The following is a 23,870-nucleotide window of genomic DNA, read 5'->3' as shown; positions in this document are numbered from 1 at the left end:
CGATAGATGCCTATGCATCTCACAGGGGCAGCGTCGTGCCCCTATGGGAGGCATGAGCAAAGCATCGACGTTATCCAACAGCCTCTTGGCCTGGGAAACGCACCCTGCGATATTACTCCGCGTTTGCGTAATGAAGAAGCAGACCGTAGCCGTTGATAAGCTTGATCCGCCCTCGAGCACTCAAAAGCAGTAACTTAAGCTTTCATACGATGAGGGCGTATCTCAGTAGCCCGCGGCCTTCATTAAAGAAGCTCACCAGCCAGTCCCTCCCTCCGGCTCCTGCCCTGGGCAGCTGTCATGGCCGACGACATCAATACACGCAAGTACCGAGCTAACAACGCACCATACCACCATACTCTGAGCATTTACCTGCAGACGCTTATGGGGCTCGAGATACCTCATGAGAGGAGACGTACGAACAAGAAGAGTGACTGCTGGTGCGAGAAGTGAGTGCGAATTTATAGGGCATGGAGAGGAGTTTCCTTTTCGGCACCGATAGCGCAAGACAATGAGTCAATGTGCAGCATCGTCACACGAGCTGCATTGCACGCTGCTAGAAAATCTGACGCGTCTTATTTTCGGAGAAATCGCCTTCCACAATGTTTTCTAGATGCGTTAGAAGACGATACGCATACTAGCTCCCTCTGGCCATCCAGTGTATGCGCAACGCTTGAACTTGGACACTTCCTGTTTTTGGAAGGGCGGCGGTATTACGACGGTACGAAAGGTAAGCCGTGCGCCGCCCGATCGAGTTATGACGACATCAGATGCCGCCCCCGCCACCAAAGCCTGGACGCGCCGCTACTGTGCCCATCCCCTCAAAACCAGCATTTTCTGCCAACGCTTTTACGGACTTGCATCCACTACGATCCAGCACTTTTCCTCGTCTGAAGTATCCCCCCCCTCCCGACATCTCCCAAGATTCGAAACGCAGGACTAGCAGACAGCGGCGGAAGCATTCTCGCTCGAACTAGTGAAAAAATTTCGGTCCACAGATCGCTCCGTCGAAACGTGCGCACACAATTTTTTTTGCCGATAGTGTATTAAAAGATCGTCGAGTTACAGGCCAGTGCGCGGTTCCGAAACGGTGCGCTGCGTGTCTGAGCCTCGCGATCGGTCGAAGCTAACAGAGAGCCTAACTAGAGCTACTCTACAGAATCATCTCTGCTACTCAACTTAGAAGCCAGGAACTCGGAGAAGTTAGCAACCACATTGAACCATGGCGCCGAAACCGCAGGTAGTGCCGCCGTCAGGGAGCTCGGAGCCCTCGGAGCCGTCTGAAATTCGTCCCGAGGACAAGCCCAAGAAGCAGCTGAAGGGCGAGCAAGAAGAGAACCCGCAGGTGGTGGCACATCGTCCGGGCGGCCAGGCCGCGGACAAGAAGGGCGATTCCAAGAGTGGCGGCAGCGGAAGCCTCGACAAGGTTGCCGACCAAGGCTTTGCGGGAGAGAAAGTGAAACCCAAGCTCTGAAGCGCGCTTTTCGCAGGATTTGCACGGGCCAAGTGAACGTTCCTGTATTCGCAATAGTCTGGCTGTACTATGGTCCTACTGTATCCAATTCCCAGTACTCGCACACGTCTGGGCCCTAATTCCGTTATTTTGGAAGTGTAAGACGCTCTCAGCTGCATGAGACCACCACCTAACGTCGGTAAGCCTGAATCTCCGTCTGTCGCTCACGGTACCTCGTTCGATATTGCACGAGTCGAGGCGATAACGTACCCTGATACTGGCTTACAAGCAAAGTCTATCGAAGCTGTCGTGCCGTCCGCACTCAAGCGAACCCGAGCGATCTCAGCCTTCTTGCTACAGGGTCCCTCCTTCGGTGATGGCCCGACTGGGATGAACGCGGCCTGCAGGGCCACAGTTGGACCTGGACATTCGAATGACATATTCCAACGGCACTGGTGCATCTGTAACGACGATCCAGGTCCAGATTGATAGCAAACCCACCGCGATTTCGTGGCTGACCGCATTCTAACCTCCTGGATAAACCTAGTCGGTGACATCCCAGCACCAGGTAATCTCAAAATATCGAGCGTCTCGAGCGTACGGGAGAAGACCTGAGCACACTACACGATCTGAGGAGCATTCCCTTATACCGATAAGCGTAGGATTGACAAATCTAAAGATGAATCGATGATGCTTTAACCCGAAAGCGCAAGCTCCCAGGTCTCTAGAGAGCCAGGTCAACATGCTGGGGGCGCCGGTGGAAAAGTTAGGAGTCGACTTACGTCCAGTCTTGTGGCGCCCGAGGCATATTCTGCCAATGCTATGTCGAACGTGATATGGTCGACGTTACTTGTGTGGCAGGGAGTCCAGGGACGAGCCTGAAGGTCCACGTTCCTGGCAAAGCGTGAAGAACGTTGATGGAGACGACGCCCGGAACGGAGGGGGCGTGATCTTGTTTGGTCCCGGTTTGGACGCCTGCATCATTCACCCCGCCTCCACGCCGGGACCCAACCGCGCCCCGGACTCTGCCCCTCGACAACGCCGCCGGCACCGTCCTCGACCGCAAGTACGCCTGGGCCAGCGACGACTACGATCACCGACATATCAACATCTGTTAATCTGCCCAGCACGCATTCCGCAACCATCCGCAATGAAGTATATGGAGATTCCCGAGCTGGCGCGACTCGCGCAGGCACTTACCCACGAAGGTCCCGAGTGCTCAGTACACACCCGCCTCGAAGCCTATAGCCTCAAACCGGTCAGCAAGGACAAGAAGCTCTTCAAGTCGCTCGAGGCTGGCTACCAGTCCGATGCATCCCACAGTCCGCCACTCCCCTCCTTCATGTCGCAGAACGGCGAGCAGCTCGACATGACGCCATTCGGGCACATGAACGACCAGCATGCCCGAAAGACCCTCTACCTGCTCATCAACACCCTCAACCATGCGTTTCCGGACCATGACTTCTCTGACGTCCGGCCGGCCCACTTCAACCGAGAGGAGAGCGGCGCCAGCGTGCTCAACGCCCTGAGCACAACACTCCTCAGTCCGAACCGCGCAGGCATCATCGCACCACGCTCTTACTCCGCATATCCTTCTGCATCGCCAGACTTCTTCCCGTCATCCGTCCCGACGTCGTCGTCGCCGCACGACTTCATGAAGCCGAGCCCGCTCGCGCCGCCCCAGGTCGTCTCCGGCACGCACCCGACTGTCTTCCGCGTGCTGAACGAGGCGATCGGCCTCGGCGACTGCGAGGTGTACTCGTACGTGCCGCCGATCCAGTTCGACCCGCACGCGAACGACTTTAGCGACGACGAGGACGACGCGGCGTCTGTCGGCGACGAGAGCCCGGATACGGACGAGGAAGAGACGACGTTCCAGTTCGACGACTATGATGTGGACGAGGCGCCGACGAGGAGCGCATACCGGATATCCATCACCGACGCCGCGGACGAGTACACCTCACACCACATACGGATGCGCCGCCGCGGCGCGCTGCTGTGGAGCTCGCACTGGTTCTTCTTGAACAGGAAGCTGAAACGAATATTGTTCATCACTGTGTGGTCGCGCTCGAAAGGCTTGTCGGCGTGGATGCACGAGGATGAGCTGCCGGAGAAGGTTTCTAGTGAGCGGTTCCTCGGGTGGGAAGGGGCAGTCGGCGCGGGCGCCAGGGCGATGGGCCTCGCTGTCACGGCTTGAGACCTTTGTACCATATGTGAGTCTTCCAGCTGGCTCTGGAGAACACGTGAGGATTGATGCCGGCGTAGTTTGGAGTAGATTGTACATACCAGCTTCGATCTCTTTTCCCTTGTCTCAATCTCTGACATCTTGGACTCTCGCCTCCTCGTTTTGCTCAATGATTCTGGGTTTATCTTTCTCTATCTCCATGCATCTCAATCTCGTCCCTTTTTCAACCAAAGGCTCTCCCACCCGATATCATAGCACCATATTATTCCACGCTACTCACGCTCACAAGTATGTCCCTGAACGTATATATATATAACCTATGTATGAATCCTTCATTCAACGTCAGTGGAGGAGCGTCGGGACAAGAGGTAGCGCACCATCTAAGTACATCCTAGGACACATCTGTGGGAAGGACGCCTCTTTCTTCCTTTAAGAGTCTCCCGTCAACGCGTGTCAACGGTAACGAACTTGTTCATGAGCATATGTGGTGCAGCAGCAAATCAACATCATACCAACTCATCGGCCACTACAACCTTGCCCTTCCCAACTATACCTGTCGCACTCCTTTTGAGAGATGATGAATGTGAATTGAAGTGTGGGGAAATATTGTCGGCAGCCTTCAAATGAGCTATCGTCGCGAGTGAGGTCAACTCAGACCCCACTCGCGACTCTTGACTACCGTGTCATCGTTCAGCTTTCCGTCGTCACATTGAGACTGGGCAAGCTGAGCAGCACCACGGGGATACAAGTGGATCGAATGATGTAGCCATGAGGGAAGAGATGGCTGGAGTGCCGGAGAGGGGAGAGAGGGGAGAGAGGAGGGGAACGGGCATGACTGGAAGCGAGATGAATGGACCCTCGGGATGATATGACTGTAGCAGGAGTCACCGGGCGGGCGTCCGAAGATGCGAACCCTCGGCCTCAGTCCGCAGCTGTCCTTCGTCGCCCACGAGGCCCAAGAATCTTTTCAGACGATGTCGCAGAGGAGGGGGAGGAGGGCAAGACATGCGCGGCGCCCCGTACGCCAGAAAATTCGATGGCTCACTCTGCGCGATCTCAGATCTGGCTTCGTGGCGTTCTCCTTGGCGTCTAGCGAACCCTGACCTCTCTTGTGGCCACCGCGACGAACGTCTGGAGGCCCGGACCATGCGCCTGAGAACTGTCGACCCATCCCTCCCGGAAGATCTGCTGAATGCTTTGGATGAGCTCGGTATCAGGACTGATGCAGACTTCATCTTCTCGGGGACGCCGATGGAGCTTTACAAGAGGCTCCCGTTGGGCACCGTCACGCTCGCCGAACTCACGGCATTCATTGACCAGGTCATACAATATGCTGCCGCTTCAGGTGTAAGGGGAGATGTGCTTTTGCAGCGTGAAGATGACCAGCTGCGAGGACATCACCCAGAAGAATTCTTGTCGGGAGTTCCTGAGCTTGACAAACTTACTGGCGGGTTCGCAGGCCCCAGAGTGATAGAAGTATCTGGAGACAGGGGTTCTGGCAAGACGGTATTGTCTCGCTTTCAAAAATACCTCCTGCGACTTACCCCTCCATCAGGTTCTTGCTCTGCAGGTAGTAATGCGCCACCTATCTCTCATCCCAGCCTCGGCTGCGATGTGGATTGACACCACAGGCGACTTCTCAGCGGATAGATTAACGCCTGTGGTTCAATCTTTGACACATCATGTGGGTGAATCTCGCATTATATGAACTCAGTGTTTGGCTTACATAGCCTGTGATAGCCTGCTATAGCGACGGCGGCCGAGCGGTTACAGATTTCGCTTGCGTTTGACATAGAAAGCATGCAGGAGGTGCTGGATAGCCTGCGTTCAGAGCTTGAGGTATTTATCTAAGCTTAGGATACTGGCACTGTTAGTTTATTGGCTGCAGTCAGAACATGGGACGCAGGCGTCGAGAACGCGCCTGCTCGTGATTGACAATATCACGCCGATTTTCAGGCCCTTGTTGAGCGTAGTCTCGTCGCAAGGTTCGGAGATTGGATATATACCTTATTTTTCCTTTTACGTACTGCAGCCAATGCGTAGGCCACGCAATTATGACAAGCTTCATGCGCCAGTTGCGGTCCTTAGCGCGAACGCACCTACTTTCCATCCTGGTACGCAGCCAAACCTTTGCCTAGTTGTGCAGCTATCTAATCGCGCAGAAGGTTTTGAACGGGACGAGTGCTTCGGCACCTCACAACCCACAGTCCGTCTTCCCGAATACGGCACGAAAACCTGCACTGGGACCCACGTTTGCCTTCATGACGGACGCTACCCTCTGGCTCGCGAAGCACCGTCCGTCCCCTGCTCCCGGGATTGCTGACCAGAATTCAGGCGATACCCATGTCGCGGAACTATTCTGCTCGCGTACGATGGTGAGTGTTCATGTCTTCTCCCTTGGCGTGGTACAGATGTTCGGTACAGCCTTCCAGGACATGGTGCACATTCAAGACTCGGAACGGTGTGCTCTCTTCTGCGTGATGACTGGCCCGGCTATCTTGCATCTACCTCCAAAAACAAGAGGCATATAAAGTATCGAAGCTAACGTGCTACCTCTTCTTTGGGCCGTCCTCGTAGGTGAGGAACCCCTGAATTTTTTTTGTTCTGGACGCGTCATCACTTACCTTGAACAAGACCAGACCAGATAGACGTCGGCATTCCTGTACAAGTTACAATATTCCAATGTGATCCATAATTGATACAGAATAGATACAACTATCGTCGTGGCCATAGCATGTCACGTTCACTAATCTTCAAATCTGGAAACCTCGAGTCAGTCTTCGTTCACGGCAATGGTATGTCAAAGACTCACCTGTCGGGCATCAGTACTGGCGCGACCAAGCTCCAGATGTAAAGGAGAATACACGCCCAGCTGGAGACGACCCGCATCCACATGGCTACCTCGGACCGGCCGATGTAGACGTCGTTCTCCTTGTCGGGAGACAAGGCAGTCCCGGCGCGGACGACGTTCCAGTCAGTCAGAAGCATGGCCACGTACATTGCACCGATGGCGAAGATGATATGGAACCAAGCATACTAGTTAAGATCGGTCAGCCTACAAGTGTATGGGCAGCTGAAGGAAAGGTGCTTACGTTGTAGCGGGTGCCGGTGCGCTCATCGTCTCGGAGTTCGCCAACAGGACCGTCGTCGTCGTCGTCATCTTCCTCTTCCAGAGCAGATGCAGGGATCGCTCTGCAGAATATCATTGGCAACTGTCAGTCTAAGTAAGGAAAACTCTACTCACCCTGCTTCCACTGCGGCCAACAGAGCCTGATATCTCGGGGTTTCGGTACGGCTCGGTTGAGTACTGACGACACCCAGTTCCGAGTGCTCGTTGTCTGGAGGAAGCTCGATAGCTCCCTTCTTGTGTTTGCCAACCAGCGCACTGCTTTGTGTGGCAGCCCTGCTGGTAGAGTACGCAATCGCCAGGAAAGTGAAGACAGCGCCGAGAACGAGGGTCGTGGTCCTGGCGCCCTGGACGCTGCCGCGGTACTTCTGCAGAGGGTTGCACTGGTCGTGCTCGTGGTTACCGATGGCGGACATGGTCAGATAAGTGCAGTAGACGGCGACCATACTCGACTGGGCAAGACCAGACCTAGGATTGTGCTCTTGAATCGTCGGGTGGATGCAGAGGATAGTGATGAGGATGCACAAGGCAAGGTTGAATGAGATGAAGAACCGGTTGAGACCACACTCCGAGCCTGCGAAGAAGCCGAACATAACGCCGGTCAGCGCAGCCGTGGCTGCGTACATGCCCGCAGTAGAGCCAAGGAGGATCCACTGCCAGAGGTTGGAGTTCGAGGAGCTCTCCCAGTTCTCGAGACATGTCTCCGACCATGAATGGGCGAAGTCAACGAGCAGAACGAGGCCGAGGACGATGAATACGGTGGCACCCATCATGGCGACATAGTTGCCCCAGAACATGAAGAAACCGTTGGGAATGAAGAACGAGACGACAACGAGGACTAGCCAAAGCAGGACTTTTGGACCCCACCATCTGCAACTGTTGTCAGTTTAGGTTCGCCAAACATAGCATATAGGCGCACCCATTCTGAAGGGCAGCACGTTTGTCTTTCGTATCCCTAACACCGACCAAGAGTGCGCCAAGGATGAAGTGGAACAACGACAGCGCAAAGCAGATTCGATGGACCTAGGTGAAAGCTTAGCAGGGAACGATATAGAGGAAGCTGGTGACGCACGGCCAGCACACCATAACATTTACCGCCTGAGCAATCCATCTCAAGATATCCATGGCTTATTTTCTCGAGCTGCTTGATGGCGAGTGGAGTCTTCATGAGCCAGGCGAACATGGAGTTCAAGCAGAATATAATCTTGAGACTCGTCAATGCCCGCGAATTTGGCACCTCAGAAACGACATGAACGTACTGCAAAGCCAACACGGGTCGCGATCGAGGAGTTGCAGTTACAGGATTTGAAGAACATGGACGCTAACTTGCGCTTTAGAGGCATGTGACGGGCACCGCAGCGGCGAGAGACATACCAGCTGTTGAAGTAAAACAAAAGGCTATGCCTGCCAGACATGATGATGCTATAGTCCCAGCGGCGCCCGTTAGAGGGATGGAGAAGAGGATGCCCATGATGGTTAAGGGTGAAGAGCACGGCTGATCGCCAGCTCCGGTCTCAAGCTGCGTATAGGGCGCTAAAAACCATACGCTTTCTCCGCCTTCTTACTACTTTGGGAGAAGGGCGGGACAAGCAAAGGAGCAAGTTGCAGAGGAACTAAGCAGTCGGCATGCATATGCGAAGACAGATATAGACGTAATTGGGCGACACATTCGTGCCCATCGTCCTGAGTAGCGGCGTAACCATTAATAAATCATAAAACTACAACCTGCCGGCCTGCTTCAGTCCAACACGTAGATAGTGTCCCCCGTATCCCCTATGATAAGTCCTGGCGACGACTATGGCTTCCTATCTCGCTTGAAATACTGACTGTTGACAACAGTAGCTTGCAGCATGTCGAATACGGTCTCGCCAAAGCCGAAGTACTTGTCGGCGATCGAGCGCATAGTGTCGTCTGGTATACTCTCAGTGCGAGGGCTGGACGAATGGCACACAGAATAGTAAGCTATAAGGTACGCATACTCATGACCGAAAGACGCACCCGAAGCCGCTTGACCGTCTCACACCAGCTACTACTGTTGACAGCAGAGCAGCGTCGAATGCGTAGTGGAATAATCGTCCCAGAGCCATTTGGTTATTTGCGCCTTGGGGTTCAGAATACGAGCGATATATGATGTATGAGTGAGGAGATAGAGTCTAGAGATGATATACGGCAGCAGAGTCGCGTGCCGAAGTGGGTGCAGGGGACGAAGCCTGTCGGCCGCCAGGGTCCAGTCCTTAATGAGCGTCTAACTAACCAGTCGCGTTCCTCGTGCACGTTGCATTGACGTTGCACCAGACAGCGAGCGGCGGTCATCAGCATGCCACAGTCCTGGTGTAGCACGTAACAAACGACAGCAGCCAAGAGCTTATGTTCTGTCTGCACCACCTCGCACCTCGACGCATGCCTCGAAGAGTAACTAATATCGGCCGTCATCCGGTCAGCGGAGTTAATCCCGACGCCTCTTCCCCGTGACCGTGCTCTCGGCGTCCAAACCTCACCTAGAAGTCGTGCATCCTCGCCGAGAACGAGGAGCGTCTCCGCGACTCGTTGCATATGGAGATCTCCCGCCGTACTGCCAGCTCACTAGCCGAGACATTATTAACCAGCCAGCTCACAGCTCCTCTCCACAACCATGATAGCTATGGATTACTCTCGCGAAGTGCCTCACTCTGAGCTGCTGCTTGTCCGCGGCACTCAGCCGTTCAACGCGGAACCGCTCGCCTCTGCTCTGGTGCAGTTCGCCATCACTCCTGACGACCTCGTGTATTGCAGAAACCATGGCCCCGTCGAGGATCTCGATCACGATGCGTACGCTATGGCCGTAGAAGGGGGGTCATCTGGGATAGTGCGCTATTCCATGGCAGACTTGGAGACGAAGTTTGAGAAGTACGAGGTCGTTGCCGCGCTGCAAGTACGGTGATGCACGCTACCTCCTGATGTCGAATGTTGATCCCTTTTATAGTGCGCGGGAAATCGGAGAAAAGAGATGGACAAAGTCAAGAAAGTGAATGGTATTCTCTGGGACGACGGAGTCGTTTGCAATGCGAGATGGGGTGGTGTTCGTCTGCGAGACGTGCTGCTGGACGCGAATGTCGAGCTAGAGGGCAACTCTCACGTCCAGTTCGCTTCGCATGTGACCCCCTGTGAGGACGACACATGCTATGGTTCGTCCATTCCTCTGGAGAAAGCCATGGATGAGGAGGGCGATGTCTTACTTGCATGGGAGGTGGGTCTATGTTGCTAATACCGTGCCTTCGCGCGCTCTTACAGGTAACTTCAGATGAACGGCGAATACATGTCTCCTGACCGCGGTTCACCGCTGCGTCTGGTCGTCCCTGGCTACTGTGGTGCACGATGGGTTAAGTGGATCGACTCCATTCGGCTCTCTTCTGATGAGTCGCCCAATTACTACCAAGCACGCGATTACAAGATCCTACCACCAGAGGTATATTATTCTTAATGATTCTCAAAAAGCTTACTGATTTGGATGTCTAGATTGAGTCAAAGGCACAGGCTGCATCTGTGTGGTCGAAATACCCCTCCATCAACTCGCTCCCGCTCAACTCGGTTGTGGCATGTGCAACACTTCGCAAGGGTGATTTGGGCAACACGCTACTTGTCAAAGGATACGCCTCTCAGCATATCGACGCGCGCATCGTCGCAATTGAGGTATCCGTAGACGATGGTATACTCTGGCATCCAGCACACATCACGTATCAAGAGGGTCGCTGGAGCTGGACGTTATGGGAAGTGGAGCTTCCTGGTGTGGAGGAGCACGGTACCGTCTACAGTCGAGCAATCGATGAAAGGGGGAACATGCAGCAGAGGGAGTGCAAGTGGAACCTGCGCGGTGTTGCCTTCAATCCATGGGGCGTTCGGAAATGGTAGCGAGCATGTACACACTATGATATATTTTCAATATCAATTCTAGAGCGGCGTATTGACGTTCCTATGCTCTGTTCACACCCAGTTCTGACTGCTCAGGTTACTCTACGTGGTCTGCGGGGAGTAAACCGGGATCTTTGAGCATTAGAACACCCGAGTCTCTCCATCACGGACAGCCAGCATGATATGCACAGTTTTTGAAGCCCCGACACAGAGATACACTAAGGTCTTCTCTTAATTCTTGCTTGAGCTCGTAGGCTTGTCGGGGCTAGTCGAAGGCATGTCCTGGAGTCTTGCTAATCCCAGCTATTTCGAATGTGGAGTCGCCCAGGGACGAAGGTTCGGTTGTTCAGTGTAATAGCACTTTCGTAACACCGGTCGGCTCACGTAGCCTATGAGCGATCAGCGCAGTGGCGGCCCTGAGGCTGCGTACGCTGCGTATTCATCGGCGCTGTCCAGCAGTGCCACCTCGTTCGCCAGCCCAACGAGCTGCAGCCGCACTTAAAATCAAGTACAGACCAGAAAGCTTTGCAGGAGTTGTTGCCAGCTGCTCGCAGCGTCATTTTGTGGCACTGAAGAGTCCGTACGACCAATATTAACATTGTATGTGGGCGGTCGACCGCTGGCCTTGTGGCGAGGATCGGACCCGAGGTAGCCGTCTTGTCCAATCAGAGACTGTTCTGTAATCACTCCCGTAAGTCCAATTATCAGATAAGATTAAAGTGGCCTGATTTCGTCGCTTGTTATCTCATCAGGCGCCCTAGGCCGGACTCCTTCGTCCGCTCCTCGACCACAGTCAACGTCTATGGCGGCTATGGATACCGTATAAAACGTGCATCTGTGTCCGCATTGTAAGTACACATCCGTCACCTCTCTAAGCATGAGTCTCAAGACATCTTTAACTAGGACTGTAGCAGTCATTGGCGGGTCCTACGGAGGTATTGCAACGTCGCGTTGTAGAGAAAGATTCTACGATTGACTGTTCATTGCCCTTAGGTCATTCTGCCGCACAGGTACTCGCTCACGGTCTTCCAGAGAATTGGCGTGTGGTGGTTATTGACCGCAACAGGTTTGTCCTCAGCTTCACACCGAGCTGCATCACTCGAACTGACCATGTATGATTTAGCCATGCAAACCGTACGTTTTCACCCTTCTCAGGCATATCTCTATGCCGTCTCTGACGTCTTCCAGATCTTTATGTTTTTCCACGCTATTGCGTAGTCCCTGGCCATGAATTTAAGGCTTGTAAGCTGCCATGTAATGTGCTTGCCTCGAACCCCCTGCTGACGACCACCAAGTTATACCTTATGACCGTATTTTTTACAAGGCCGAAGAAGGCTCTATCATTCCACCGAAGAATGACCGTCATCTCATGCTCCATGCTACCGTCACGGATCTCGAGGAGCATTCGTTGACGCTCTCGAGGGCCATCCCTGAAATGGGAGTCATGGAGCCAAAGCTCACCTTCGACTATTTGGTGTATGCCTTAGGCTCTCACCCCCCGGAGCCCATCGACCTCTGGGGTTCGGTCAACTTGGGCTCCGTTCCATACGACGGGACGAAGCCCGTTGGCATGGAATGGATGAAGAGCGCCCAGAAGCGCATACAGGAAGCCTTGAGCGTGTTGATTGTTGGGGGCGGCGCTCTAGGCATTCGTCCGTCGTCCGTATTGTTTCTACAGTTCATTGCTAAATATGCCATTAGAATATGCCACGGACATAGCTGATGCATATCCGGACAAGCCTGTGACGCTCCTCCATTCTCGGGATAGATTGCTGCCTAGGTTTGATCCTGGCATGCACGAGCTCAGTATGTTCGATTTCAAACCATCACTGCACTAGGTTAAACGCCGCCTTTTCTCTCAACAGTTACATCTCGCATGTCAGAATTGGGAATCCAAGTCATTCTCGGCGAAAGGCTGGACGTATCGTCCGTTCCGCCTAGTGCACTCATCACCACGAAAGAACATGTGCTCCGTACTCTCTCGGGGAGAGAAATTCGCGCTGGCTTAGTGGTACGTTCGTCGGTGCACCGACGCAGAATTTGATTAGTTGCTCATGCATGTCGATAGCTCCTGTGCACAGGTCAGCGACCGAATACTGACCTACTCCGTAAAGTGGCTCCTGACTCTATCATTGCCGATGGTCCAAATCACGGCCAAGTTCGCGTCACCCGGTCAATGCAAATCGCAGTTCCATTGGCGGAACCTTGTTGCTCCGATGGTTTACACTCCATTTCACCGCATATTTTTGCAATTGGTGATCCGGCCGATGCCTTCGGAGCATCCAAGCTTGGTTATTGTGCTCACAGCCAGGTAATGCTCTGTTATCGCCGTGCTAAACATGCATTGACAGTATTTAATAGGGTATGGTCGCAGCAAATAACATACTCAAACTTGTCCAACGCCAGGAAGGAGCTTCCGGGGACGAAACTCTCGGGTCATACAGCCCTGGACCGCCCGGTATCAAGCTCTCCGTGGGATTGGTGCGTTATATCATGCCGGACATCAAATACTGCGTTTTACTCACTGCTATATTCTAAGACTCAAGCGATATATCAACGCAACGGCACCATAGGACAAATGACCGACCAACCTGTGGACTGGGAGGCCGCTTATATGTGGCGAGTTTTTGGTCATCCTGATGTCCGGTAAGAATGCTGTATGTCGATTCTTTTTAAATGCTGCTATTTGCAACATAGTGCGTTTTCGACGTCTTTCTGTTGCAGGTGTACTGACTCAACCCTGCGGTTTTTGTCATCGTAGGTTCCAGCCGATCTCGCTGGATGACTTAAACGAATAGAAGTTGGTTAATGTGTACCTCAGTCCCCGCTCAATTGATGAAGTATAACTTTTGCTGGATAACCGGTATCTGGACGACCAGCTTCACCATATCTCCGTACGGAGATAAGCTTACTGGCGCCCATATGGGTTCGGGAACCGCCCGAGGCCGGGTTCGGATGTCGCATGACCCGGTTGATTATGCATTGATCTTGGGTCCACCATCGGCGCGAGAACGTAGTGCACCACACGGTCAACTACCACGTCGATAGCAACGAAGTCCTTGTATTTGTTGCTTGAGACTCGGATGCCCGCCGGACTGCCTTGAGGTTTGTTGCTATTCGTTGATAACTCCGAGTTGTGGCTCGAAACTTTCGTGGAAGCACTCTTCTGTCTTATCGCAAGTGCACTAGCTGACATGTGGTGTCATGATCGTGGTCTTTCAACCAGAGAATCTCCGCTGTTTTCCCTCTAAGTGAGTTTCAGTGTTTCCGACCAGATACTTTGCTGAATTGATCCAATGTGATGTTTCCAGCAGCCCGGGTTATTCGACTTGACATGTCCAATTTGAATAGCGTGCCCCACAACATCACGGGCTGTCTTTCACGAGACTCATTCGAACTGTTGAGAGAGCGAGCTCAAAGAGGATATCGCAAAGCACGTCTTGACGTGCACATGACGCGTCTAGAAGTACGTACATCAGTGCTACACAAGCTTTGGCTTCCCTACCTCAAGGTCGTCCTCCAGGTTTAGCTCACACCGCGTTGTTCTTGGGCGGCTGGCTCCTTGGCCTGACCGAGAGCACCGAGAGCACCTCATGTCCTCTACTGCTGCTCAATTGTCACCAGACTTGTTTTTGTCTACGGGCAGCATGCTCACCTAGGTCAAGCCCCTCTTGACCATTTTGATGCTTCCGCTGCCGACAGTCATACATGTGGTTGTCTCTTCAAGATGGCCAGATACGTTGTTGACCCCGCCCAAACCAATGTGCTGCCCCGGGACGCTCACCTCAGTAGCAGGTGCACACCTTTCCGGCCGCGGTATCGGAGACGAAGATCTAGCCTGATTGGATGCCCGGCTTGCCTTCGCGAGCTTGCGTTCGATAGGTAGCGTTCATGGAACCGTACTACATAGCGCACATGAATCGAGGAACAGATAAAAGGTGCGTCGTCTGAGGCTTCACTTCGTCGGCCCCCCTGCTTCCACTGGTCGTCATTGGCACAATGATTGCTCCTCGCCTCCACCCTCTTATCGGCTTAGCCACCTCTCTTCTGTCTTTCGCGGCCCAACGCGCCTTCGCGTTCAGTCCCACGAGTAATGAGAACGTACGTGTCCGTGTTCTGTAGGCGTTACTACTTCATTAAAACCTTTCTCATTGCTAGGTTGTCGCGTACGTGAAACTGTAGACGCGTATTACGTGCCTCTTCATTTGTCACGTGTAGCTACTGGGGCCAGAACTCCTACGGTGCGACCCACACCAGCGACACGGCTAACTGGCAACAGCCCGTCGACTTTTACTGCCAGGTAACGTGATCGCTCCGATCGCTTCTGCCGCACTCCCATTCATCATATTCATATTGGTCAGGATGACTCCATTGACGCGTTTCCCATCGCATTCTTGAACGTGTAAGTTGGTTCTCGCACGCTTAATGAGTATCTAAACAAAACTTGATCCGAAATCAGCTTCTTTGGAGCTGGTGGGCTGCCCTCCATCGACCTGGCCAACGTGTGTCTTCCACTATTACTCACACTAGATACAATATTGAGGCCAGTGTTAGACTTGCAACATCAACGATGACGCAGTGTTCAGCGGCACCCAGCTGCCAAACTGCCAGTTCCTGGCCTCTGCCATCGAGACTTGCCAGTCTAAGGGCAAGATCGTCACCATCTCCCTCGGTGGTGCGACTGGTGCAGCCGGCTTCACATCCGATGCTCAGGCGACGCAATTCGCCAACACCATCTGGAACGTCTTCTTGGGTGGTTCCAGCTCTACTCGTCCTTTCGGTGGCGCAGTTCTTGACGGGTGGGTTCCTATCACCCATACCTTAACAAAAAAAAACTGAACATGAGCTAGTGTCGACTTGGATATCGAAGGTGGCTCTACAGAATACTTCACGACTTTCGTTTCTGCGCTCCGCTCCCTCATGGATGGCGGCAGCAAGCCATACTACATCACGGGAGCCCCCCAGTGTCCCTTCCCGGATGCTTACCTCGGAAGGTTAGTCTGTGCATCTCACTGGCCCGGGGCATAAGGCTCATGGTGTACCAGTGTCATCAATGCAGTCGGCTTCGACGCTGTCTATGTCCAGTTCTACAACAACTACTGCGGTCTCAACAACTACAACGATGCTAACGACTGGAACTTCGCCACCTGGTATGTCATCGACTTTTGTGAGGGTATTCAGCCTATTGACCTTGGCGCAGGGACAACTGGGCGAAGACCACCTCTCCGAACAAGAACGTCAAGGTCTACATCGGTGCCCCAGCTTCTTCGACTGCTGCAGGAAGTGGATATGTGGATATCGACACCTTGACGACCATTCTCCAACAGACCAAGGCGCAATACTCTTCCTTCGGTGGTGTGATGTTGTGGGATGCTAGCCAGGCCTATGGTGCGACTCTGCCTTACTCATAGCATGACTCCATCTTTAATCACGTTCGTCTCAGCCAATGGCCGCTTCGATGCTGCTTGCAAGTCTGCGCTTACCGGTGGATCGAGTGCGCCGCCGCCGCCGCCACCCTCCACCACAACCTCGACTGCCCCCACGACCACTACCAGTGCGCCGCCACCTCCGGCCTCTGGCGGTAGCTGCGCAGGTGTCAATACTTGGGTCAGCAACGTCGCTGTGAGTATTAGTCATCAGAAGACTAAGAAGTGATGCGGATGCTAAACCCGTGTGTAGTACAACGGTGGCGACCAGGTCGTCTACAGCGGCGACCTCTGGACTGCCAAGTGGTGGAGCTACGGAGATGTACCCGGAGGTTGGTGCCCGAGCTCCTCCCTCACTACGTATCTGACTCGTTGCTTCAAGGCACTGCTGGTGACTGGACGAATGACGGCGCTTGCACCTCGAACAACCTCAAAGCTGGTCAATACATCGCCTACCACTACGAGCAGAAGTCCGTCCCAACCAAGGTACCTGTCGAAACCCCCTCGAGCGTCCCAAAGACGAAGAACTCGCGGGTCTACAGTTTCTGAACGAATACAATCGTATACCAAGATGCACTTTGGAATGACTGATTTCGAGATTACTTAGAGGTCTTGTACTTCGAAATTTGGATGCATAGTTGTAACATTATTATTTAATGAAGACCCTTGTACAGCAAAGCGCAAGTCATGTCTGAGACGTTATGAAGTGACACGACTGTCATCTCGGGTAAGTCGCGATGGTGATAACGATGGTTGCGCTGTGTGCAGATTGCAAGTCGCCCTCATGTCAGCCGCGGGAACGGGAAGGGGGTCGCTTACTTACCCTCAAGCTATATATCGCAGCATACGGGCTGATATGCGCCATCCTTCGTACCGACAGGCTCGCAGCTCACGCCAATCAAGTGCTGCGGGTCACCATCAGATACTCCAGAGAGCACTAGTAGAGGTAGGAAGCCACGGCCAGCTTCCTGGTTTACTTGAAGGGCCTGCAGTGTTTTAGCCTGAACATCCCACGTGTCAATTTGGGCTAGGACTCACACCGATGGCCTGCCTACGGCACAGGTTCTGCAGCGCGTCTGGGCATTGCATGGACGCGGGTATGGCCAAGGCAGCCGTACTGAGAACTAATATAGACGTTAACAGGTACATGATGGGTGTGCGTGAAGGGAATGTGCGGATAGTGTATAGCTACGGTCAGGTTATGAGGTGGCGGAGGCGGACAACGGTGGGGCGGCTGCTTACCGTTTAGGTGACTCCGCGGGACAATGTCATCCTGCCGGAGGAACACATGAAGCTGATCTTTTTGAGGTAGAGAGCGAACTTCGAGCTTGAATCGGTGGTGAGGCTATATCAGCGTACAGTGTAGCAGGGTGTTGGATGCATAGGCAGGTCACTTCAAGTTCGACTGCCTCAAACTGCGCGCCCCGATGTCCGACTGGAGTTTAACCAGTTTGTCGATGTGACTGCTGCAGACCTATAACGCGCTCCAGGCCGCGAGTTGGCCTATAACTAGAGCCTTGCTTGAGTCGTGCGTGTAGTCCCATGTCGAACACACGCCAGGAGAGCTTGAGGTTTCCGGGGTCCGGGCCGAGGCTCCTGTTGCCGCACTCAACCTTGCATTGCCTGTGGACCTGCTCTCACCTTCGATACCCTATACCCGCACTCTGACGAGTAGCATGGCGAGCAAGGCTACTAGGCTTCGTGCCATCGCACTCTACAAGGAGCTACACCGGTTGGGCCGTGACTATCCTGACCCGTCGTGAGTGTTGTCCTCATTATCCTCAAAGGGGTCACACGATAACACCCCTCGCGCTCTAGGTACAATTTTCACGGCAAACTTCGAGGGCTATTTGAGAGTATGTTTATCAAAGGAGTCTAACAGGAGGGCTGGGTTGATGTCACGTCTCCCAGAGAACAGGAACCTGACAAACCCGGAGGAAATTGAGAAGGCGATCAAACTTGGGGAGTACATTCGCAATGGTGTGTTTGGAGATTTGTCGAGACTGTTTTGCAGCACTCACTAGGTGTTCTATGTTGTAGAAACTCTTGCACTATACTCACTTCGCAAGTATCGACATCTGAAGAGAATGTATCCCCAAGAACCTGCTGTCGAGCCCATCCCGGAAGCCCGCAGCTCGCCCATGAAGAACACATGACAGTGCCACCTCCCCGTCGTACATAACGATTTTGAAGGCCGCGTGGGTAGATGTATGCGCAACGTCGCATCTTATGCCGTAGGCGTGTCCATAGACATGTCTTTTATGGCCTAAACGACACGCCCCGAAGACACGCCCCGAAGGCGAGGAAGATCGTCGCTGTGCATTCTCGGAACGTCCTTTAAACTACTCTACCACCCACTGGGAAGGAGTATGTCCGACTGGGGCCGCTGGACATGCAATCATAGCTCTCGTGGGAGAACGGATAGCGTCAGCAAAGGGTCGGCCAAGGGTCTGGGAGAAGTCACGAGTGAGCTGTACATATGAGCATAGTAGGTGGCAGAGGCGGTTGCATAGACTTGATTGATAGAATGCGGGTTTCGATAGGTTTTTTATTCGCCATTGCGCAGAGTTGCTCGTGGTATGTGGGTCCAAGTGTGCTGGCCTAGCTCCGTAGCCTGTTATATTTTACCCACGGCCGAGCTCTTATTCGATCGGTAACAGAACATTTTCTTACATCATCACCCTTCCGCTCCCAGTTGAGTCAACCCCCACTCTCGCATAGGCCTTTATGACGTCAGAGCGTCTTCGTGCTCCTCCATCACGCCAACACCTCTCACTCTCAAAACCAGCTCGCCTTCGACCTTCACGACCCCTGCCATTTCTGATCTCTGTCCTCTTCCACGGCATTTAGCATACCAACACTTAGATTCACACGTACATCATGTACTCTCTCGCAACTCGCTCAGCTCTCAGGCGCGCCGTCGCCGCCCCTGTCTCTCATAGTGCCGCTGTTGCGCAGCGGTACTCGAGCACCATGCACGAAAATGACCCAGAGGTATGTCGTACATGATACTCATCGGTTGGCTCCACTGATCTATATACACGCAGGTTCTGGAGGTCGAGAAGCAGCGTAACTTGAGCAAGAAGCAGCACCATACTTCAACCCCTATCAAGAACGCACCTGGTTGGAACCATTATCTCGCCAGTGCGTCGGAGGCAGCAGTCAAAGTTGGTCGCACCCATTGGTTCCGCTTCTGCGTGCTAACATGCACCTAGGCCGACCGCTCCGACCATAACCTCCATGAGCTTCAAGAAGAGACTCTTCATCACATCAAACAGCGTCACGGACACGGCGAGTCTACAGTGGCCGAGCCGTCCGATGTGCCACCAAAGAGCGGTAACAACAAAGGTGCGGTTAGCGGAGAAGAGCGTGTGGACGCTTACGAAGCCACTTACGAAAGGGACGAGATGACTGGCCCACTGAAGCATTCTGCTAAGATGGAAGGCACGGAGCGCGACGTATACAAGCAGAGAGTTGACAGGAAAGAGTCTGATCTTCCCGGAGGCATGTAAATGAGCGTTGTATGGGTCTTGGGATGGTTGACTGTCTTCCTCAAACGAATCGCCATAGCTCATCGACTCCAAAGCATTGTTGTAATTATATTTGCACTGTCATCATCGGATCTCATTGTCTCACTCGCATCTCACTGTTGCGAAAGGGTGTTGGCTTGCGCAAGTGCTTGGCAGCAAGCCCTATTCGTGGGCTATAAGTCCGCGCGTAACTACTACGCCATAATTCTTCTGCCTACTACACCTGACCACCAACCGGCCCACTACTCTTATGTCACCCTTTGAACCAGTTTATACCAGTGTGATGGCAGGAGCTCGAGGTGAATGAGGACACCGGTGAGACGAAAGTCAGGGTCCTGAGCGGCCGTGGGCGGGACTCCGGGCACCCCATAGTGTTGATAACTTCACCTCGTCGAGGTAGGTGCCTTGTGCATCTTACCGAAAGCGAGCATTTCTTCCAGGTTGTATTCGACGTTCAGCGCAGCTTTGAGAAGGCCATCCACACTAGTACTGACGAACGCGACAGCTTCAAGGCTGAAATGGACCAACATATAACTCATCAGCATGTTTATCTCCCAGCTCGATCTCCTTTGTCGGACAATTTGGAACCTCGGCTCCCACAGGAGCTAGTTGAAATCGTGTTCGATTACTTGCATGACAACAAAGGTACGCTTACTCAGTGCGCTCTCGTCTGCAGGGACTGGGTCCCTTAGGCTTCCAGCACGATCGGACGCCTCTTCAATTGCCTCCACTTTCTTCCCTGCGCCTACCTCTGGGAATACCTGGAGCCGTATACACGCTACGAGTCCTCTCATTCTACATGTAACGCAACAGCAGGCAAAAGTTTCGATGATCTGCTTGCCCTTCTTGCATCTTCCCCACGAATCAGCGGCGCCGTGCCGACGAGATCTCGAGCTGTCAGCCGGGCGATATACAGCGCACGATGAGAGCAATCGCAGAGATGTGGCGTGGCTCGACCCTCACCACCTTCCGACACGTACTTTATCAGACCTTGTCGGCCTCTTTCCCCGCCTCATGTCAGTCGCTCTGGACCTCTGCAGACCTCCCGATGCAGAGGTGATGCCTGCGCACGGCCTGCTGACGGATTGTGTACCTCACATCTTACTCCGTGGGAAACACACCTTGACCTTGCTTCACCTTCGCTGCTTTCACAGCATCGGCACCTTGACCATCCGCAACCTGTTGCCTAGCTTCTGGGGGCCTGCCATCCCTCAGGTTGCTCAAGGCACAGATCGTCTTACAGAGGTAACAACGCTCCAGGTCTTTGATATTTTCAATACCAATTGGCTTGCTATGGGCTAGTACAGTTATCCACCGCTCCTTGAAACAGCCAAATTCTCCATGCCCATTGACGGCGTTCCACTTTGTGTATTGAGCCAGAACTTCGTATAACTTATACCGCACATCTCTCACATACTCTAGAATATTTTGGAGACCAACAGTGGAGAAATCTGTGAAGGGGAGGGATCCCGCACTTTTGATGGCAATCGCCCCTACCACCACTCGTTGAAACACCCTTTTCTGGCTTGATGAGTAACCGCTTTAGGCAACTTTACCTGACGAAGCGCCCGATCCCGTCCCACGCACCAAGGGCCGGCAGTTCGGTTGGACAACATACGACATCTCTACCCTTGCTAACGGGTATAGTGTATTCAGAGATGCACTTACAAGCGTCAGTGGAGCTGCCGAAAGGTTTAACTCACGGCTTTAATTTTGAGAAGGCCATCAATGTGCCATCAACATGGGAAAACATACTTTTCCAGCTCTACGGCATGAAATACATGTTCCCTCGTGTTCTAGCATCACTCTGCAAGAGTTCCAGAAAGAATACGTCTACCATGGTTTTTCTGCTAATTTAAGTCACCCTGAAAGCTTTGAACTGCGCGCTGTTTCAAGGAGTGGTGGTGTTTCAAGGAGCGGTGGATAACTGTACTATCAAATCCTCCCCAACCTCCTTGACGTGCAGTCGGTGCGCGCGTTAACGGTAAATTCCCCCGCCTCGCTGCAGCTAGACGACTTTGTTCGGCTGCTCACCAACTTGGAGTCGCTTGCCCTGCCGGTTAGCAGAGACGGCCACGACATCTGTATTCCTCCACTGCTGCGCTCCCTGACGCTCTCATTTTTCAATTCTGCTCAAAAGCGCAGGTGAAAACCGCCCCAGAGACTTGCTGGATCCGTTCGCGCGAGCGGTATGTCGTTTCGTGGAACAAGAGCAGGCAGTGCGCGAGATCCACATCAGAATCCAGCTCAAGCTCAACCGGCACCACGTCGCCACAGTTCAAGTAATACTAACTTAAAGCCGGTGAAGGGATCGAGGAATGGAATGTGACACGAAGCGGAGCACATGGGAGATGCTGAAGGCGATGGAGGTAAAAAGAGAAATGGGATGTGAATGAGCAAAGGACAGGGCGCAGGGTGACGGCGAAGCGGGGGAGGCAAGTTAGAGATTAGACTGTTCGATAAGATAGTGAAAAGGACGGTTATGAGTACCTTGTCAAGCAAGGTACTGTGTCTACACAGCGAAAGGAAGGATGCATAGCCCTGAATGTCTGATAGTGTCCGAACAGCGTACAAAGGAGAGAGCACTCTCCACTTAGGGGCGCGGCTCTCAGCTTGAGTCGCAGCCGACGCCAATACCGCCGTTCTGCGTGGAACCGTTATTGTTGGGAGAGTACAAGCGAGCGTGGGTGCAGTACTCACAGTGGGCCCGCAGCATCTTGGGTTGGAAGTGCAGCTGCCGCTGACTTGGATTAAAGGGCTGCACGAGACACCGACGGCGCCGTCGTTCGCACTTGGGTGGTCGTAGAGGCCGGCACTCTTGAGATATGCCTCGCCCTCGGGGGAGGACGGCTACGACGCCCGTCAGTGACTTGAACTCATTATAAGCTCGAAGAAACACGGTGCACCCACCTCATAATAATTGTTGCAGCACTGCATAGAGCCCGTGCCGCATATAGTGTTGCCGCTGTCACCTTGGCGCCTGACGCTAGGGCTAGCAGCCGCGAGGGCAGGAAGGACGAAAAGGAGGGTGGCAAGGATCTGCATGGTCGCAAAAGGAGGGATAGTGTGCAAGCTGTGAAGACGGTCTGTGCGAGTTGTTGCAGACCGGTGTCGGTCTCGACTACCTTCTTATACTTGAACTACAGTTCTAACATATGATGCATCGGGGCTTGTCTTGATCGCTTGAGTTTAAGTAGCGTGCTTCTAGGCTTGCATGCGACACTGTTTGGCAGTTATGCATGCATGTCGTCCCCAAAGCTTTGATGTGGGGAAGCGTATTTCTTGGCATCTGATGTACGAGCGGGCCACAGTGCATGGCATCACGCGCAATGAGCATAGTTTGCTTCAGCTCACTGTGATGCCAGTTTCAATATTCTTCAACTACTTAGATGCCAATAGGTCAGATACAGGAATTAAACCTATGACAAAAGCACTCGCCTTCCGCTCCACTTGGCGTCCTCTCGCCTGTCAATCACGTCGTTACGGAGTCTTTGGGGATTGCCAGAAGGTAGGGAAGAACGGACACCCTTGCGGATCACGTAACCGTGGGAGGCGCAAAATCTAGGGACTTCGCCAGCCTGCACCAAAATTTAAGGTTGAAGGCGAGTTGTGAAGGACGTCAGTAACTATTGGCAGGATAACTACAACTGGGAATTGATTTTACCTTGAATGTTTCATTCAAAGAAGCGAGATCTCAGCAGACAACACGCCATGAACAGACGGTGCCGCTAGTTGGTGGGCGGGATAACGCCGAATATATATGCTGCGCATCAGCGCGCTCGCGTAGTAAGTCACGTGATCTGATAGCGCTTCAAAAGTCGAATCCGGCTGGATGGCCGGAAAACGTGTTCACTGACGAGACCACTTTTCGCCTCATAGCTTGATGACAACGCCATGTATAAAGGTCTTCTGAATAGGAACTGTTGCCGGGCCCTCCTTTGATGTTTCGTACTGGATGGATTCACGAAAACAGGCGCGTACCGCCATTAAATTTAAGGTGCCGGGTGGGTGCGTCTACCTACATGAGGGCCCATAAGGGGTGCTTGTTCCTGGTGGCTTACTTTCAGCTGCTGTCAAGCACAAGCACGGCGCCGACATATCCCGGGTCGGATCTGGCTTCCTACGAACATTCATTGAAAGCACAAGTTACTGGTACGATACCATGGACTCACTCTCTCGTGTGGAGAGGTTAAGCGGGAGCAGGTCGTGCATACGTAGCCATGGCCAAACGTTAGACCCGCGGCTTCTTCGCTATACAGCCTCG

The 23,870-nt window shown here is 53.2% G+C and overlaps 11 protein-coding genes across 11 annotated transcripts; 8 read left to right on the top strand and 3 right to left on the bottom strand.

The window, feature by feature from the left end:
* The first annotated feature begins 187 nt into the window (after positions 1-187).
* Positions 188-1,612, top strand: PHACADRAFT_252691 (uncharacterized protein). The gene has a single exon (XM_007393654.1). It carries the CDS (start codon positions 1,220-1,222, stop codon positions 1,469-1,471), a length of 252 nt encoding a protein of 83 aa, XP_007393716.1. The 5' UTR covers positions 188-1,219; the 3' UTR covers positions 1,472-1,612.
* Positions 1,613-2,361: 749 nt separating this feature from the next.
* PHACADRAFT_252689 (uncharacterized protein) lies at positions 2,362-4,058 on the top strand. The gene has a single exon (XM_007393653.1). It carries the CDS (start codon positions 2,601-2,603, stop codon positions 3,645-3,647), a length of 1,047 nt encoding a protein of 348 aa, XP_007393715.1. The 5' UTR covers positions 2,362-2,600; the 3' UTR covers positions 3,648-4,058.
* Positions 4,059-4,781: 723 nt separating this feature from the next.
* On the top strand, positions 4,782-6,166 carry PHACADRAFT_91096 (uncharacterized protein; the record flags this gene model as incomplete). Its single annotated transcript, XM_007393652.1, has 6 exons — positions 4,782-5,141; positions 5,191-5,319; positions 5,376-5,460; positions 5,528-5,620; positions 5,679-5,749; positions 5,801-6,166. The coding sequence occupies 6 exons, from the start codon at positions 4,782-4,784 to the stop codon at positions 6,164-6,166; spliced, it is 1,104 nt and encodes a 367-aa protein (XP_007393714.1).
* A 140-nt stretch (positions 6,167-6,306) lies between these two features.
* PHACADRAFT_252685 (uncharacterized protein) lies at positions 6,307-8,231 on the bottom strand. The gene is made up of 8 exons (XM_007393651.1): positions 8,137-8,231; positions 8,022-8,083; positions 7,835-7,966; positions 7,682-7,785; positions 6,880-7,632; positions 6,728-6,827; positions 6,448-6,671; positions 6,307-6,394 (listed from the first exon to the last, which is right to left on the bottom strand). The coding sequence occupies exons 3-8, from the start codon at positions 7,943-7,945 to the stop codon at positions 6,382-6,384; spliced, it is 1,305 nt and encodes a 434-aa protein (XP_007393713.1). The 5' UTR covers positions 7,946-7,966; positions 8,022-8,083; positions 8,137-8,231; the 3' UTR covers positions 6,307-6,381.
* A 326-nt stretch (positions 8,232-8,557) lies between these two features.
* PHACADRAFT_89364 (uncharacterized protein) lies at positions 8,558-8,849 on the bottom strand (the record flags this gene model as incomplete). Its single annotated transcript, XM_007393650.1, has 2 exons — positions 8,558-8,696; positions 8,761-8,849. The coding sequence occupies 2 exons, from the start codon at positions 8,847-8,849 to the stop codon at positions 8,558-8,560; spliced, it is 228 nt and encodes a 75-aa protein (XP_007393712.1).
* Positions 8,850-9,290: 441 nt separating this feature from the next.
* PHACADRAFT_252682 (uncharacterized protein) lies at positions 9,291-10,661 on the top strand. Its single transcript, XM_007393649.1, has 4 exons — positions 9,291-9,673; positions 9,725-9,988; positions 10,043-10,207; positions 10,258-10,661. Exons 1-4 carry the CDS (start codon positions 9,395-9,397, stop codon positions 10,648-10,650), a joined length of 1,101 nt encoding a protein of 366 aa, XP_007393711.1. The 5' UTR covers positions 9,291-9,394; the 3' UTR covers positions 10,651-10,661.
* A 764-nt stretch (positions 10,662-11,425) lies between these two features.
* PHACADRAFT_117301 (uncharacterized protein) lies at positions 11,426-13,551 on the top strand. The gene is made up of 10 exons (XM_007393648.1): positions 11,426-11,585; positions 11,644-11,716; positions 11,774-11,784; positions 11,839-11,892; positions 11,946-12,302; positions 12,352-12,456; positions 12,516-12,661; positions 12,719-12,961; positions 13,012-13,131; positions 13,190-13,551. The coding sequence occupies exons 1-10, from the start codon at positions 11,528-11,530 to the stop codon at positions 13,298-13,300; spliced, it is 1,278 nt and encodes a 425-aa protein (XP_007393710.1). The 5' UTR covers positions 11,426-11,527; the 3' UTR covers positions 13,301-13,551.
* Positions 13,552-14,032: 481 nt separating this feature from the next.
* Positions 14,033-17,066, top strand: PHACADRAFT_140275 (glycoside hydrolase family 18 protein). Its single transcript, XM_007393647.1, has 12 exons — positions 14,033-14,116; positions 14,174-14,768; positions 14,869-14,950; positions 15,012-15,052; positions 15,110-15,152; positions 15,205-15,449; positions 15,501-15,644; positions 15,696-15,800; positions 15,851-16,038; positions 16,094-16,272; positions 16,330-16,408; positions 16,459-17,066. The coding sequence occupies exons 2-12, from the start codon at positions 14,650-14,652 to the stop codon at positions 16,623-16,625; spliced, it is 1,392 nt and encodes a 463-aa protein (XP_007393709.1). The 5' UTR covers positions 14,033-14,116; positions 14,174-14,649; the 3' UTR covers positions 16,626-17,066.
* A 252-nt stretch (positions 17,067-17,318) lies between these two features.
* Positions 17,319-18,238, top strand: PHACADRAFT_252679 (uncharacterized protein). Its single transcript, XM_007393646.1, has 4 exons — positions 17,319-17,835; positions 17,895-17,932; positions 17,988-18,056; positions 18,117-18,238. The coding sequence occupies exons 1-4, from the start codon at positions 17,753-17,755 to the stop codon at positions 18,230-18,232; spliced, it is 306 nt and encodes a 101-aa protein (XP_007393708.1). The 5' UTR covers positions 17,319-17,752; the 3' UTR covers positions 18,233-18,238.
* A 691-nt stretch (positions 18,239-18,929) lies between these two features.
* On the top strand, positions 18,930-19,710 carry PHACADRAFT_252678 (uncharacterized protein). The gene is made up of 3 exons (XM_007393645.1): positions 18,930-19,070; positions 19,124-19,243; positions 19,292-19,710. The coding sequence occupies exons 1-3, from the start codon at positions 18,957-18,959 to the stop codon at positions 19,586-19,588; spliced, it is 531 nt and encodes a 176-aa protein (XP_007393707.1). The 5' UTR covers positions 18,930-18,956; the 3' UTR covers positions 19,589-19,710.
* Positions 19,711-21,491: 1,781 nt separating this feature from the next.
* Positions 21,492-23,327, bottom strand: PHACADRAFT_252675 (uncharacterized protein). The gene is made up of 5 exons (XM_007393644.1): positions 23,271-23,327; positions 23,045-23,184; positions 22,517-22,987; positions 22,307-22,456; positions 21,492-22,250 (listed from the first exon to the last, which is right to left on the bottom strand). Exons 3-5 carry the CDS (start codon positions 22,649-22,651, stop codon positions 22,215-22,217), a joined length of 321 nt encoding a protein of 106 aa, XP_007393706.1. The 5' UTR covers positions 22,652-22,987; positions 23,045-23,184; positions 23,271-23,327; the 3' UTR covers positions 21,492-22,214.
* Positions 23,328-23,870: the final 543 nt, after the last annotated feature.

Source organism: Phanerochaete carnosa (genome assembly GCF_000300595.1).
Source record: "Phanerochaete carnosa HHB-10118-sp unplaced genomic scaffold PHACAscaffold_3, whole genome shotgun sequence".
Lineage (NCBI taxonomy): Eukaryota > Fungi > Basidiomycota > Agaricomycetes > Polyporales > Phanerochaetaceae > Phanerochaete > Phanerochaete carnosa.
Note: the sequence above shows the minus strand (reverse complement) of the source record. Positions and strands in the feature narration are given on the sequence as shown.

Bases quoted from the DNA above. Each gene is read 5' to 3' on its own strand.
- PHACADRAFT_252691 (XM_007393654.1), top strand. From the start codon at position 1,220: ATGGCGCCGAAACCGCAGGTAGTGCCGCCGTCAGGGAGCTCGGAGCCC.
- PHACADRAFT_252689 (XM_007393653.1), top strand. From the start codon at position 2,601: ATGAAGTATATGGAGATTCCCGAGCTGGCGCGACTCGCGCAGGCACTT.
- PHACADRAFT_252685 (XM_007393651.1), bottom strand. From the start codon at position 7,945: ATGTTCGCCTGGCTCATGAAGACTCCACTCGCCATCAAGCAGCTCGAG. The intron at 7,633-7,681 runs GTGCGCCTATAT...CAACAGTTGCAG, and splicing joins CGTGCTGCCCTTCAGAATGG to ATGGTGGGGTCCAAAAGTCC. The intron at 6,672-6,727 runs GTAAGCACCTTT...GATCTTAACTAG, and splicing joins GCACCGGCACCCGCTACAAC to TATGCTTGGTTCCATATCAT.
- PHACADRAFT_252682 (XM_007393649.1), top strand. From the start codon at position 9,395: ATGATAGCTATGGATTACTCTCGCGAAGTGCCTCACTCTGAGCTGCTG. The intron at 9,989-10,042 runs GTGGGTCTATGT...AGGTAACTTCAG, and splicing joins ATGTCTTACTTGCATGGGAG to ATGAACGGCGAATACATGTC. The intron at 10,208-10,257 runs GTATATTATTCT...TTGGATGTCTAG, and splicing joins ACAAGATCCTACCACCAGAG to ATTGAGTCAAAGGCACAGGC.
- PHACADRAFT_117301 (XM_007393648.1), top strand. From the start codon at position 11,528: ATGAGTCTCAAGACATCTTTAACTAGGACTGTAGCAGTCATTGGCGGG. The intron at 11,586-11,643 runs GTATTGCAACGT...CATTGCCCTTAG, and splicing joins CATTGGCGGGTCCTACGGAG to GTCATTCTGCCGCACAGGTA. The intron at 12,662-12,718 runs GTACGTTCGTCG...GCATGTCGATAG, and splicing joins AAATTCGCGCTGGCTTAGTG to CTCCTGTGCACAGGTCAGCG.
- PHACADRAFT_140275 (XM_007393647.1), top strand. From the start codon at position 14,650: ATGATTGCTCCTCGCCTCCACCCTCTTATCGGCTTAGCCACCTCTCTT. The intron at 14,951-15,011 runs GTAACGTGATCG...CATATTGGTCAG, and splicing joins CCGTCGACTTTTACTGCCAG to GATGACTCCATTGACGCGTT. The intron at 15,801-15,850 runs GTATGTCATCGA...ACCTTGGCGCAG, and splicing joins GACTGGAACTTCGCCACCTG to GGACAACTGGGCGAAGACCA.
- PHACADRAFT_252679 (XM_007393646.1), top strand. From the start codon at position 17,753: ATGGCGAGCAAGGCTACTAGGCTTCGTGCCATCGCACTCTACAAGGAG. The intron at 17,836-17,894 runs GTGAGTGTTGTC...CTCGCGCTCTAG, and splicing joins CGTGACTATCCTGACCCGTC to GTACAATTTTCACGGCAAAC. The intron at 17,933-17,987 runs GTATGTTTATCA...CACGTCTCCCAG, and splicing joins ACTTCGAGGGCTATTTGAGA to AGAACAGGAACCTGACAAAC.
- PHACADRAFT_252678 (XM_007393645.1), top strand. From the start codon at position 18,957: ATGTACTCTCTCGCAACTCGCTCAGCTCTCAGGCGCGCCGTCGCCGCC. The intron at 19,071-19,123 runs GTATGTCGTACA...ATATACACGCAG, and splicing joins TGCACGAAAATGACCCAGAG to GTTCTGGAGGTCGAGAAGCA. The intron at 19,244-19,291 runs GTTGGTCGCACC...ACATGCACCTAG, and splicing joins CGTCGGAGGCAGCAGTCAAA to GCCGACCGCTCCGACCATAA.
- PHACADRAFT_252675 (XM_007393644.1), bottom strand. From the start codon at position 22,651: ATGCAGATCCTTGCCACCCTCCTTTTCGTCCTTCCTGCCCTCGCGGCT. The intron at 22,457-22,516 runs GTGGGTGCACCG...CGGGCGTCGTAG, and splicing joins GCTGCAACAATTATTATGAG to CCGTCCTCCCCCGAGGGCGA. The intron at 22,251-22,306 runs GTGAGTACTGCA...GGTTCCACGCAG, and splicing joins CAAGATGCTGCGGGCCCACT to AACGGCGGTATTGGCGTCGG.